At 36.5% G+C, this 14547-nt stretch overlaps 1 protein-coding gene across 3 annotated transcripts; it reads left to right on the top strand.

The window, feature by feature from the left end:
• Nucleotides 1-750: 750 nt before the first annotated feature.
• Nucleotides 751-14447, top strand: kif25 (kinesin family member 25). 3 transcript variants are annotated; one of them, XM_048206840.1, is made up of 15 exons: nt 751-803; nt 2339-2404; nt 3377-3502; nt 3605-3746; nt 5896-5999; nt 6258-6343; nt 7346-7385; nt 7495-7562; nt 7655-7729; nt 8861-9004; nt 9095-9271; nt 10393-10547; nt 11412-11660; nt 11863-12018; nt 13722-14447. In XM_048206840.1, the coding sequence occupies exons 4-15, from the start codon at nt 3605-3607 to the stop codon at nt 13871-13873; spliced, it is 1548 nt and encodes a 515-aa protein (XP_048062797.1). In that variant the 5' UTR covers nt 751-803; nt 2339-2404; nt 3377-3502; the 3' UTR covers nt 13874-14447. The 3 variants fall into 3 exon arrangements, with proteins under 3 accessions (XP_048062797.1, XP_048062796.1, XP_048062798.1); XM_048206839.1 differs by lacking the exon at nt 751-803 and adding an exon at nt 828-1652; XM_048206841.1 differs by lacking the exon at nt 751-803 and adding an exon at nt 830-1289.
• The last annotated feature ends 100 nt before the right edge of the window (nt 14448-14547 follow it).

Raw genomic sequence — 14547 nt, 5'->3', positions numbered from 1 at the left:
AAATTGGGCCACATTTCTGGTAAATCATCTAGAAATGTTTATGCACATTTTACAGATTGCTCTTTGTCATTAAAGGGATAGTTCACCCAAAAATGAAAATTTGATGTTTATCTGCTTACCCCCAGAGCATCCAAGATGTAGGTGTCTTTGTTTCTTCAGTAGAACACAAATGATGATTTTTAACTCCAACCATTGCTGTCTGTCAGTCAAATAATGCTAGTGGATGGGAACTTCTACAATAAGAGTAAATAAAACTTGCTTAGACAAGTCCAAATTAAACCCTGCAGTTGGTGACGACACATTGATGTCCTAAGACAAGAAACGATCGGTTTGTGCGAGAAACCGAACAGTATTTATATAATTTTTTACCTCTAATACACCACTATGTCCAACGGCATTCATCACTCGATTCGTTTGGTCTGATCGCGCTCTGACAACGGTGATGTCTCGCTCTCATTGAAGCATATGCGCGAGACATCACTGCCGCTGTCAGAGCGCGATCAGACCAAACGAATCGAGTGATGAATGCCGTTGGAGATAGTGGTGTATTAGAGGTAAAAAATGATATAAATACTGTTCGGTTTCTCACACAAACTGATCGTTTCGTGTCTTAAGACATCAATGTGTCGTCACGAGCCGCAGGGTTTAATTTGGATTTGTCTGTCGTGTTTTATTTACTCTTATAGTCCAAGTTCCCGCTGACTTGCATTATACCACTGACAGACGGCAGCGGTTGCAGTTAAAAATCATCATTTGTGTTCTACTGAAGAAACAAAGACACCTACATCTTGGATGCGCTGGGGGTAAGCAGATAAACATCAAATTTTCATTTTTGGGTGAACTATCCCTTAAGCCAGGCATTTTGCTATCATTTTATATTCAAAATATACATCAAAAACATGCCATCATTGTAAAAAATAAACAGTTATTTCTAATATAAAATAATATGGTTATGAAGCAAGTCTCAGCTTGTTATTGATAATGCTATACTTTTTGATGTTCAGTTGTTTTTTAGAGAATGTTGCAATTAGAATGTTGCAATTAGCAAACGGTTCTGTTCATATATTTGAAGTACTAATATGGCAGCTTTTTAAAACAGTTCACATTAACTGGAAACTGAATCGGTATTGAAACTTCAAACTAATCTGCCCCATGTTACCTGACGTCACCTCTTCTTGTGAGAGATGCAACAGCGCTGTGGACAATATTGATAAAGTAACCAGTAGGAGGCGCCAAATCTCAAATGACGGTCATGACAATCGCTTCATCATCGGCCTGTTGAGTCTCAGGTCAGTGTATGATGCAGGTGTGATTGTTGTCATGAAGTCTAAATTCACATACCAAGCCCACATTGTTAATAAATCCACATACAGTTTCATACATTGTACTGAAAGCAAGGAAAACGACATGAAATGGTAAATATAGATCAGAAGGCACTTAACAGGAGGACGCCAAATAGGCTAGTGTGCGCAGGCAGGTAATCCGATTACACTCCCGACAAACCACACGCGAGCTCGGTATGTACAGTCCACTACTGTACAATAAATGCTTCATTTCACATCCTGTTTTTACTCTCATTCGCAATGCCGCTCTTTATTAACCGAGACCAGATTTTTGCTCATCAAGTTCACCTTCTAGAGCACAAACTACGGGTGAGTTTCTTCTAATATTACCTGAATGTCAATATTTTGCGTTTGATTTACAGACATGTCTGTCGTTAAGATAATTATGCTGTTATATTGCCAAGGTTCATTTGAGAAATAATTATATCGTGTTCTTTATTGTGCATAAAGAATAAATATAACATATAATATAATCTATAATTTGTCACAGACTTAAATTGAGGAGATATCCATATTGTTGTTTGAAGCCACCAACAAAAAGTAGCTTGCTATTATGCAATAGACATGTACCTTGATAATACCATGGTTTTCACTGAAGTACCATGTGAATATGGTAATCATTCAGTATATAATCTCATTCTACTTTCTCATACCATCAATGTACTATGGTACAGCCACCGTACTTTTTTGTATTTTTTAAGTGATAGTTATGTCTCAAAACCAGTGAGCTGCTGACCCAGGATAGACAGCATTTTGGGCCTCATAGTTCATAGGCTCATTTGAATGATGTCTTTGATGCCCAAAAGGGTTGTTTTGGCAGGCAACCCTCTAAGATTTTGAGAGACAGCCACAGGTGTGTCAGTTAACTTTTGTGTATGACGGTGACTGATGAATGTTGTCATTTGTTTCATTTTACTTGTATTATTTGTACTATTACATCTGTATACTTATGCTTAAATGTAATGCTAAAGCTTTCTCCCTCTTTCTCTATTTAGAGTAAAGAGGAGCGTATTTTGGAGTTGGAAACAGAGAATGCTCTCCTTCATTTGAGACTCGCTGAGGTACGGATTTATGTAGCAAATTTAGTGTGAAATGCATCTAACTTCCCTAATGGAGGTCGACCCTCCGCTGCAGTTAAGAATTTGACCTGGCAGATGGTTTCACTGCAAGATAAGTGGCTTGCAGACAGACGACAGGTGCTCACCAGTCTCACCTAATTTACTCACGTTCTTAATATCTGGGTGTGCAATACAGACCAGAGACAGACTTTTGGTTGGAGATCAAAAATAGAGCAAAAAGCACCAATCTTTTTTTTTTTTTTTTTTAGATTTATGATGATAATATTATGGTAATATTTGAAGTAGCTTTGAGTACAATGTAATTAACATGGTATATATATATGGTATATATTATATAGTATATAATTATGAAAGTCATTCCATATCATGATATAAACTACCATTAAAAAGATTATTTTAAATGCATTAAACTGATCAAAAGTGACAGTAACAATGTTTATTTCACAATACTATTCTATTCTATTATTCTATTTTTAAAAAATGATGTTCTTTTGAACTTTCTATTCATCAAAAAATCTTGAAAAAAATTAGTTTCCACAAAAAATATTAAGCAGCACAACTGTTTTTAACATTGATAATAAGAAATGTTTTTTGTGCACCAAATCAGCATATTAGAATGACATCTGAAGGTTCATGTGAAATTGAAGACTAAAGTAATGATGATGAAAATTCATTTTTGCCACCAAAGGAATAAATTATATTTGAAAATAGAAAAGATTTATTTTAAATTGTAATAATGTTTCATTATATTGCTGTTTTTACTGTATTTTGGATCAATAAATGCAGCCCTGGTGAGCATAAGAGACTTCTTTAAAAAAACATGACTAAACCGACTCCAAACTGTGCATCCATAGAATTACCATCTCCACAATGCTTTTCGTAAGGATAAAATCTATGTAAATGTATTGAACTGTTTATATGTGTTTCCCATTCATCTTTTCATTCAACTTCTAGTGTTTGGGTAAACTTCGCCATGAGAGGGATGAGGAGATTCATGCCCATAGAAAGAAACATCAGCAACAGAGGAAAGTGCAGAAGTGCACAAATGCAACTCTCTCCAAACTTCTGTCCGAAGTTCAGGTGATTGCAAAAACAGTTTTGAAACAAATCCTACACTACAAATGCTTTGAAATGCAATGCTTCACAAATCCAGCATCATCATGTGATCTGTCTTGCTCTCAGATGCTGAAACAGGACTTGAGGGATGTTTTTACAATCTACGTGGGGTTCGCTAAAGAGCTGGAGGACCAAAGCAAGCAGCTGTTTCAATGTGTGGGCACTGCTAGAAATGCTGTTCAGAACTTCCAGAGTGATGACCTTCAGAGTGAGTGTTCTTTACTGAGATGAACTCAGATACATCTGCATTATCTGTGAATATTTGTACCTCCAGATACACTTAAAGGATCACATTCACTAATTATTTACGTGCGTGTAAACTGTGGATACGGCAAGGTCATATGACGTCCTGGATTATGAACCTTATCTCTCGACCTTCATCTCCTCTTCTATTTAATCTTCTGCTCTCATTCCCTTCTTTCTTTACCATCTGTCTCTTCCTTCATCTGTCTCCATCTCTATCACACAACCAGCCGTGTTGTGACAGTAGGTATGTGGTGCAGTGTTCAGAGATAATCCACACATCCCCTCCCCCAGCCTCTCCTCCAGGAAAAGCTGCTGTCAGCAGGGACAGCACGGTCATATGTCCTGTGCGTCACCTGCACACCATGGTGACAAGCCTCCCACAGGGCCTGTGGATCTTATCCCTTGTCATTTATATAGCTGTATTTGTAAAACTCCGAGCCAAACCGCTCATCACTGTGTCTTAAAGTGCAAATGAAAAATACGTTCATGACAAAAGGCTTTTTTTAGAGTACACTCAAAGATAACAGTATATAGGGTGACGTTTGTTGCCTTTTGCCCACTGTGATTAAATAAGTTTGGCTTGCGATATTGTATTGGTTGATACCATTAGATACATATTGATTCCATTGATGTGTGGTAGATTTTTTTAGCCCAATATAAATTCATAAATTCATGTCATTTTATTAGATCTTCCCATGGTTTGCTTCACACGTGGAGCTATCAAGAATCAAAAATACTATATTTATATTAAAAAGTATAGACCAATTTGGTGTTTGCAAACAGCGATGACGTTTTTTATGGGCGGAGCCTACCTGGTTGCAGAAAATGACAGTTGAGCAGTACCAGTCTATGGAAGCCACTAAATAAAAGAATAAAAAAAAGTTAATTTCGAGTTTATGTCTCAGAATTCTGACTTTTATTTCTCGCAAACCTGAGTTTATATCTCACATTTCTTACAAAGAAAAACAGAATTGTGATATATAGCCTACTCGTTATCCTGTCTTTTCTGAATTGCAATTTATCCCGCAATTCTGACTTTTTTCCCCTCAGAATTGTAAAATAAACTCACAATTGCGAGTTATAATGGCCGAACTGGGAGTCATAAACACGCAAATGCAAGAAAAAAAAGTCAGAATTGTGAAATAAAAATTTTATAGACTATGTTTAAAAGTTATCTATGTAAAATGTTATAGGTTTAAATATTATTTCATGCTGTTAAAAGTTATCTATGTAAAATGTTATAGGTTTAAATATTATTTCATGCTGTAACTGCTATGTATGTATGTCCTCTGAACTGCATATGTGAATATTATGTAGACTTACTGTTTACTTCAAATTCCTGCTTTAATAGTAGACTAATCCTTGGAGGTGTCATCAGTCCTGTCTGTGAAACGTCTCCGTTTAGCTTCAAAGGACGTTTTCAACGATGGTTTTCTTTAAAAATGAAGACTATATTTTTTTGCATTCCGATTCCAACATCCAGAGGCACAACAAAACGTTTTTCTCTTATTCTGTGGATTTTGCACATTTTCCTCCAATTGCTACTGCTATTTTTCTGCAACCACTATGCGCGCGCAGCTGCAAGTGACGTAATTGTGACGTCTGCTCCAAAGAGGTCTATATAAACCTAATATTTATTAAACCAATCACATCGAAGTCTCATCGAGTTTATGTTTTAAATGTTCAAAAATAACAAGTACAATGACTCTATTATACTAAATGTTGTTAAACTTTTAAATATAGTCACTTTTTTTTTTAGTCATCAAATGGTCACGGAGATATAGGTAACTGTTCATTTAACCAAGCTAAAAATGATTACTAGAACTGAGCTCAAGAGAGCCAAACGCACTATATTTTTGGTGTACTGTAGCTATTGGACAGTGTTACTGTAGAGTTGTGATTTACACACTGTTTGATATTGAAAACAGTGGTTTGTCTTATTTTCTTTGGCTCTGGACAGATTGTTTCCAACAACATCACTTGTTTTTCTAGTCAAGTCATTATACTGTCTGACTGCAGGTTCCATGGATTAGAGGTTTCTATATGCATTCATATTTTAATGTACACAAATAGATAGTTGTGAAGGTTTTCTTTGCATTTGTTTTCCGTAGAGCTCCGGATTCAGTTGACTGCACTTGAGCACTCTTTACAGCAAGAGAAGGAGAGGTGCAGAGAGGAGCGGGTGAGGAGGAAGCTGCTCCACAACACCTTGGTTGTACGTACTTCGTTTTCTGATTTGATTCACTATTCTTAATGTGTTTATAGGGTAACATTTTGCCATTTATTTAAAGTAAAGATGTAGGAAGTACACTGTTATGTTATTACCTTCTGTGGCTTGACACATGAATATTTCAGTAATAAATATTTCAGACCAATCTCTACCTTACTTATTCTTAAAAATGACTGTGTGAGCAGTTAGGATGATTAAGTCACATTAAAATAGTTTAACCACCACACACATTTCTCTCTGTAGGAGCTGAGGGGGAATATCAGGGTTCACTGCAGGGTGCGTCCAATTCTGAACTTTGATCACATCCCAGGATCCCCGACAATCAATGGGTAATGCAATCTAAATACATATTGAAAGAAAAGTGGTAGATTAATGCATATTAAATTAATAAAATTATTCATTTACAACAGTTCGATTAAATTAATAGTAAAAAAATGATGCAATTTAAATAAAAAATATTTTATACAGAAACCACAATCTTAAAGGATTAGTCCACTTTTAAATACACTTTTCCTGATAAATTTACTCACCCCCATGTCATCCAAGATGTTCATGTCTTTCTTTCGTCAGTCGAAAAGAAATGAAGGTTTTTGAGGAAAACATTCCAGGATTTTTCTCCTTACAGTGGATTTCAATGGCTACCAACAGATTGAAGGTCAAAATTACAGTTTCAGTGCAGCTTCAAGGGCTTTAAACGATACCAGTTGAGTAATAAGGGTCTTATCTAGTGAATCGATCGGTCATTTTCGGAAAAAATACAACCGTTTATGCTTTATAAACAAAATATCGCATTGAACGTACTTTCCGCTTCCGCATTCTTCATAACGCTTACGCTGAATGTTCTACGCCTTCCCTATTCTACTTACGGAACGAACGCGCCGCCAGTTTCGTTTTTTTCCGTAACTTGAATAGGGAAGGCGTAGGACATTCAGCGTAAGCGTTATGAAGAACGCGGAAGCGGAAAGTATTTTGTTTATAAAGCATGAACGGTTGTATTTTTTTCGAAAATGACCAATCGATTCGCTAGATAAGACCCTTATTACTCAACTGGTATCGTTTAAAGCTCTTGAAGCTGCACTGAAACTGTAATTTTGACCTTCAACCTGTTGGTAGCCATTGAAATCCACTGTAAGGAGAATAATCCTGGAATGTTTTCCTCAAAAACCTTCATTTCTTTTCGACTGACGAAAGAAAGACATGAACATCTTGGATGACATGGGGGTGAGTAAATTTATCAGGAAAAGTGTATTAAAAAGTGGACTAATCCTTTAAGGAATGCTGTATATCTTGTAGGTGTACTAAATCTCATTTAATCTCATTTTCTTTTTAAGGTCTTCATCATGTGAAGCAGTGGTGCAGGCCATCAATGATGTGAGTAAATTGATTATATGTAGTGTTTATGGGCTTTATAAAACTGTAATGGCCCAGCACTACACCCTACATGCTGGAATAATCATCTCTGACCACCCTTGTTTTGCAGGACTCTGTTTTTGTGAATTGCGCCAAACCCTCAAGTCCTGTAATGAGCAAAATATTTGAGTTTGAGAGGTATTTGAACACTGCATAAAATGTGAACATTTGAAACAGGGGCTTTGGTGGTGGGTGATGTAGAGAGTGTCCATTTTTTGTTTGATTTGCAGAGTACATGGTCCAGAAGACAGCCAAGAAACTGTGTTTGAGGAGGTGAAACCCCTTCTAACCTCTCTACTTGATGGGTGAGTATCCTATTTAATACAAACAAGTTTAATTATTAATTTAGGGAAGATGCTGTAATCAAGTGACTAAAGAAGCTTATATATATAATTTTATTAACATTGACTAAATTACATTTTACACACATTAGTGGCAGTTACTTTGTCTATTTTTGTTCCACTGTTGTGCCTCAAAATCAGTAACCTAGACAAATCTGTGACTAGAGGTTGAATGTGGTTTTACTATATCATGAATGTGGTTTGGGAGTATGATATATTCATTTACTTATTTATAGGGATGCAAGATATATCAGCTACCATATCAGCATATCTGCCGATATATGTTCATTTTTAATGTTATCGTTATTGGTCCGATAAGAAAATTTGGACGATATATTAAAGCCGATAAATAATGGATGGATTTCCTTCAGCTGAGACACTTCAGATACACACTATCCACCATTATGGTTTTGAATTGCTTGAAATATGATTGTCGGCTAATATATCGGTTATCGGCTTTAAAATATAAAGAATTATCGGTTATCGGTATCGGCCAAAATTTTCATATCGGTGCATCCCTACTTATTTACTAATAATTTTTTTAGACAAGCTGTCCAAGTGCTATTGCTTGCTCTACCATTATGACATAATTTTACAATTCTTATTGTTATTTATGCATGTAATACATTAATAAAACAATCTAGTCCATCCGGATGTTATTATTAATTGATTGTTATTTATAATATATTTTTTAATTAAAAAAATTATATAATATATTATATTACTTGCTGTGATCTGGAAAAATTTACAACACTTCATTTACTCATTTATTTATAGTGCTTTTTTAAAAAAGTATATTATTCTGAAATAGCATTACAGAAAATAAAAACTCTAAAAGAAAAGAAAATAAAGAAAAAATAAAAGGAAACAAGAATAAAGAAAGTAGTGGCAACCCAACAAAGGGAAATAGTTGCAAGGAAAAACAACCTAAAACACCTGAGAATATGAGGCAGAAAACTCTTAAACATTTAATCAACAGAGAGCTCTAGTCACAGATTTGTTTAGGTCACCGAATTTGGCAAAACACTGCCAACAAAGTCATGCTTTGTGTAAGTATTATAATACTTATACTATAAATCTGTCTTTTCATTTCAGGTATAATGTATGTATCATGGCATACGGTCAGACGGGCAGTGGAAAGACACACACAATGATTGGCTCCCAGCCTGAGGCGCCCACAGCTGCAGTGCAGGACTCTCAACAGGGCATCATTCCAAAAGCTGCCAATGAGCTATTCAAGTAACATCCTTCTCACAGCACAGTTAAAATCACTATACGTTATTACACGCAGGATACCTGACTGTCTGCCTGTATTGATATATGTCACAGGCTGATCTCTGAGAAGCCAGCGGACAGTCATATGGTGGAGATGTCAGTGGTGGAGGTCTATAATAATGAAGTTCTGGACCTGCTGGCCAGAGATGAAAACGGGGTGACAGTTGGGGTGAAGAGAGAGGTCATCACCACCAGCACAGGCACCAGTGAGGTGCCCTGCCTAACACATGAGTGAGTCACAGCAGTCAGCATGAAGATATATCATATCACACGTTTTTTTAAATAAATTTAAAATAATAAAATTTAACTAACCATGTAATCATGCATAGTTAGGATAACAAAGTAAGTTATCAACTTTTAAAGGTTTATAATAAGGTTCAATTAGTTAATGCATTAGGTATCATAAACTAACAATTATTTTTAAAGCATTCGTTAATCTAGGGTGACCATATGTGCCATTTTCCCAGGACGCATCCTGTCCAGGATTTCTAAATTGCCTAAAATGGCTTGAGCCCTTGCCTCTTTAATCGTGAAAGTGGTCGATGTGCCCCCTGAATGCGATTTCTAAACGGAGGTCTGTGCAAGCCACTGTTCTTATTGACAGTCTTCACGCAATACATTAAAATGTTGTATTTGCAATGCTTTGACCGTTCTCTGTAGATCCAGCCTTCTCGCAAGCCACGATTGGTCGATTATGTGTAATGCACGCTATTGGTAAAATATTTTTTTAATCATTAGGCTACCTTCCGCAAATATGAAAACAAGACCAAAACTACATTTTATGCAACTTAGAAATCATGGACAGGACGTGTCCTGGGAAAATGGCACATATGGTTACCCTAGTTAATCTAAGTTACTCTTAATAATTATAAATCTACTATTGTTCTTGTGAAATTAGGTTCATTCATAATATACTAACTAATTATTATACAACATGTAAATGTTTTAATGTTTTAGCATATGTAGACATCAACATTAACCTAAATTGTTAAAGGTTCTTTGAGGTTTCATGACACCTAAAGTGTAACTAATGTTAACAAATTGACCAGATTAACCACTTTCAAAAAGGAAGAGAAGATGCTTTGCATATATTTTGTTGCATTTTTTTGCCTATGTCATGTTAGAAATTTAAATAATATTGATTGACCTATGAAATCCACAGTAGTTTTAATAAATTTAAATATTTGATGTTTAAGACATTTTCTCCCCTTTGCTGGTCTGTGTTAATGCATGTGTTTTGCATTAGAGTGTACTCATCTGCATTTGTTTTGTTTGTTCGACCTGCTTTTTCATTGTACTTTGAGCTCCATGTGCATGTGACTGTCAAAGGTCTGCATGTGTTTGTGTGTCAGGTTGGTGCGGAGCTCTGCAGAGGTGATGCAGCTGATCAATTCTGTGTTGAAACTAAGATCTCACAGTCCCACCCTGGTGCACATGGACTCCTCCAGATCTCATTTCATCGTCACTCTCACTGTCACCTCCAAAAGCCCAGATGCACTGGCTCTAGGTATGATACACAGTGTTTCTTCAAAAGTGCCGGTCCCCAATTCACAGGTTTTGAAGCTAAAATGTTCCCTTAAGCCATTCGCTGCTATCTGCAGCACACACGGTCATGGCTGTTAAGTGAGACCGAGCGTATTATCTAAAGACGCACAAACAAACGGTCATTCTAACAACTCTATTTTCTCAAACACCCACTGGATTAGTTATCTACACATATACACACTCAAGCACTTTCTCGCTACCCTGAAAGTAGAGCTCAGTGCTCACTCCAAAGGTTTCTCATGGGAGCACTGAAAGACTTCATAAAGGTTGCTATAAAGTGGATTTACATGTCTAAAAAATGAATGGGACAAACCATAACACTTAATATGACGGCTGTACATAGTCCTTCTCTAAAGTTAAAAGAGCCAATCACATTTTAATATCATTAAAATGTCACCATCACCTGTTTTTTGTTTTGTTTTTTTTTTAAATTCTTGAACATGCATTAGTTAAACAAGATTAGCCCTAAAAATATGATTTATTTATTTGTAAAAATATATACCAGGGATTTTATAGTTAACTAAAACTAAAAACATTTTATAATATAGTATAAATTATTATATATTTATTTATTATATCATTATTATTAATTATTATTAAAAATATATTATTTTATTATCTGAGATTTTGGCCTTTACCCATTCAGGTAGACAGTAGCTAATTACTATAGTTTTATGACTGTAAAATAGCGGTTTGGTGTCATTACCGAGGTGGCTGCTGAGTGAACTGACCTGCTTACAAAGGGACTTTGTTACCATCACACTTGGAAGAAATTGTTTTATTCATATTTTATGGACTCATACAGTGTGATCTCTGTGTGTTGCAGCTCGTAGGCTGCAGAATGCCAGACAGGATGTCCAGCGGGTGTCTCAGAAGGAGTGGTGGAGCCCACGCTGCCGGAGGGCCGCCTCTTCGCGCTCATCTAGCCCCGCCTCCTCGCCGTTTAACTCCCCCTGTCACTCACCATGCCCCTCTCCCCGTCACTCACCATGCCCCTCTCCCCGACCCAGCATCACACAGGCCCCCCTCAAGACCAAGCTGCAGTTAGTGGACCTGGCTGGGAGCGAGTGTGTGGGTAAGAGGTTGCAGTGTTGTGCTCCGTTGAGTAGGGCGTAGTTACTTGTTAAGCCATTTTACAATGAAACAAAACATAACCATATTCAGACACATTAGATAAGGTTTATGGAGTGTTAAATCTTAGGTCAGATTTTATTCAAGTGCTCCTAGTAAATGAAGATGTGAATAATGTGTTAACACTAATGTTTATCTGTGTTTAGGGATGTCAGGTGTGACCGGTGCTGCTCTGTGGGAAAGCTCCTGTATAAACCGCAGTCTCTCAGCTTTGTCTGACGTTCTGGGAGCTCTAGCCGAACGACGACCTCACGTCCCCTACCGCAACAGCAAACTAACACATCTGCTACAGGATGCCATAGGTGAATGCATTCACTTTGAAAAACAAGTAACTTTAACATGCACACTAGTCTGTAAAACAAGCAATCTAATGACCTGTTACATTATTGAGAACTTCTCAGTTTAGCAAGACATTTTTATATGCATGTATGCTGGACATATAGGCCTGATTTCACAGACAGGGCTTAGATTAAGCCAGGATTAGGCCAATTAGGACATGTAAGAAACATTGAGACAAATCAATGGCACTGACATATTTTAAGATATGTCAGTGCAAGTTACTTTCAGTTAAAACGGCTCAAACATGCATTTTTGTCTGGGACTAGCTTAAAGGTGCCCTCGAATGAAAAATTGAATTTATCTTGGCATAGTTAAATAACAAGAGTTCAGTACATGGAAATGACATACAGTGAGTCTCAAACTACATTGTTTCCTCCTCCTTATGTAAATCTCATTTGTTTAAAAGACCTCTGAAGAACAGGCGAATCTCAACATAACACCAACTGTTACGTAACAGTCGGGGTGTACGCACCCAATATTTGCATATGCCAGACCATGTTCCCAACATTATGAAAGGCATTAGACAAGGGCAACCAGTATTAACGTCTGGATCTGTGCACAGCTGAATCATCAGACTAGGTAAGCAAGCAATAACAACAGCGAAAAATGGCAGATGGAGCAATAATAACTGACATGATCCATGATTTCATGATATTTTTAGTGATATTTGTAAATTGTCTTTCTAAATGTTTTGTAAGCATGTTGCTAATGTACTGTTAAATGTGGTTAAAGTTACCATCGTTTCTTACTGTATTCACGGAGAGCCATCGCTATTTTCATTTTTAAACACTTGCAGTCTGTATAATTCATAAACACAACTTCATTCTTTACAAATCTCTCAAACAGTGTAGCATTAGCCGTTAGCCACGGAGCACAGCCTCAAACTCATTCAGAATCAATGTAAACAATATAACAGTATACAATACTCACATAATCTGACGCATGCATGCCGCATGCATGACGAACACTTTGTAAAGATCCATTTGAGGGTTATATTTGCTGTGTAAACTTTGTTTAGGCACTGTTTAAGGCAAGCGCGAGCTCCGTGGGTGGAGAGCATGAGATTTAAAGCGGCCGCACAGCATAAATCGGCTCATATTTAATGATGCCCCAAAATAGGCAGTTAAAAAAATTAATTAAAAAACATCTATGGGGTATTTTGAGCTGAAACTTCAGACACATTCAGGGGACACCTTAGACTTATATTACATCTTGTAAAAAAACGTTCGATGGCACCTTTAAGTCTTGTCTGTGAAATAGGGGGATAATGTCATTTGTCACAGTGCAACTTACTTAATATTATAGTTATTTGCAATGTATTTTTAAACATTAGATATATTGATATCTTTAATAATGCAGATGAAATTTAGATCTGTAACTAATTTAATTAAATTAGCTATTCAATTAAATGAAAAATATTTTATCTTTTGGACACAGTGGCAACTTTTTTTACACTTGAAAGATTTTGTATAACTTTTTCCTTGTATGTATTGTGCAAGTTTCCTTTGCTTTTATTTGAGCCACAGTTAAAACCAGTTCATCCAGTCAAGTTTGAACATAACCACAATAACTGTCATAGACAGGGCCTGCCTACATTCTCCTTTCTCCTCTCGCGAACCTCACCTGACCATCCTTTTGACCTCTCTTCTGTTTCCTTCTGGCACAGGAGGGGATGCGAAGCTTTTGATAATGCTGTGCGTATCCCCTACTCAACGCTTCCTCACTGAATCTCTTCAGTCCCTGGGGTTTGGTGCCAGAGCCAGACAGGTCCAGAGAGAGCCGCCACGCAGGAAGAACATGGCTCTGAAGATGAAGTGACCAACAAAGAGATCCATTTGATAGTAAAAAAAAAAAAAAAAAAGCTGCTTGTGTTTTTATTTGTATGCAGTTTGCAGGTTTATGGTGCTCAGGTCATGTTGAATTTCGCGGTGCTTTGTAAAAAGACTTTGGGGTTAAATTTGTTGATATCATAGTTTATACTAGTATTATTTACAAAATAATTCTAGTATTTTTAGTTTAGGATATGTTATACACTCTCTTTGGCTGATCATGCACTTTGGGGATATTCCTCTGAAAAATATGTTTACAGGTGTTTTGTGTTTAGTGTGAGTGGAACACTTCAGATTTAGTGCATATGCAATTATCCATTACTTTGTGCTAAAGTATTGATGTGATAATGAAAAATGTATGGCTTTGAAGTAATAGTGTTTGCAACCTGACACTAGTTGACCTTATATTTTACTGCAAGGTAACGTGATGCCTTTCCAATGTATAACTATTTATGTATATTCAAATAAAATGAGTAGTGTTAATAAAATTTAAAGTAAAACAAATCATCAACTTCTGTTATTTGCTTTCAAATATTTTGTCCTGTTGTTACAAAGGGTGGACTACTGATGTAATGTTTCTTCCACAGAGTAGTGTAGCGTTGCTGGGGCGTGACTTTCTTTATTTACATATTCGTCAACCAATCGGAAGCTTCTCCTGCGAGT

Source organism: Megalobrama amblycephala, linkage group LG11 (genome assembly GCF_018812025.1).
Source record: "Megalobrama amblycephala isolate DHTTF-2021 linkage group LG11, ASM1881202v1, whole genome shotgun sequence".
NCBI lineage: Eukaryota > Metazoa > Chordata > Actinopteri > Cypriniformes > Xenocyprididae > Megalobrama > Megalobrama amblycephala.
This window is presented reverse-complemented; position numbering and strand designations above follow the sequence as displayed.

What these genes read in the sequence shown, in the direction of transcription:
- kif25 (XM_048206839.1), top strand. Translation starts at nt 1,584, where the DNA reads ATGCCGCTCTTTATTAACCGAGACCAGATTTTTGCTCATCAAGTTCAC. An exon ending in TGCTCCACAACACCTTGGTT is followed by an intron (nt 6,000 to 6,257) that starts GTACGTACTTCG and finishes TTCTCTCTGTAG; the next exon opens with GAGCTGAGGGGGAATATCAG. An exon ending in TCTGCTACAGGATGCCATAG is followed by an intron (nt 12,019 to 13,721) that starts GTGAATGCATTC and finishes CTTCTGGCACAG; the next exon opens with GAGGGGATGCGAAGCTTTTG.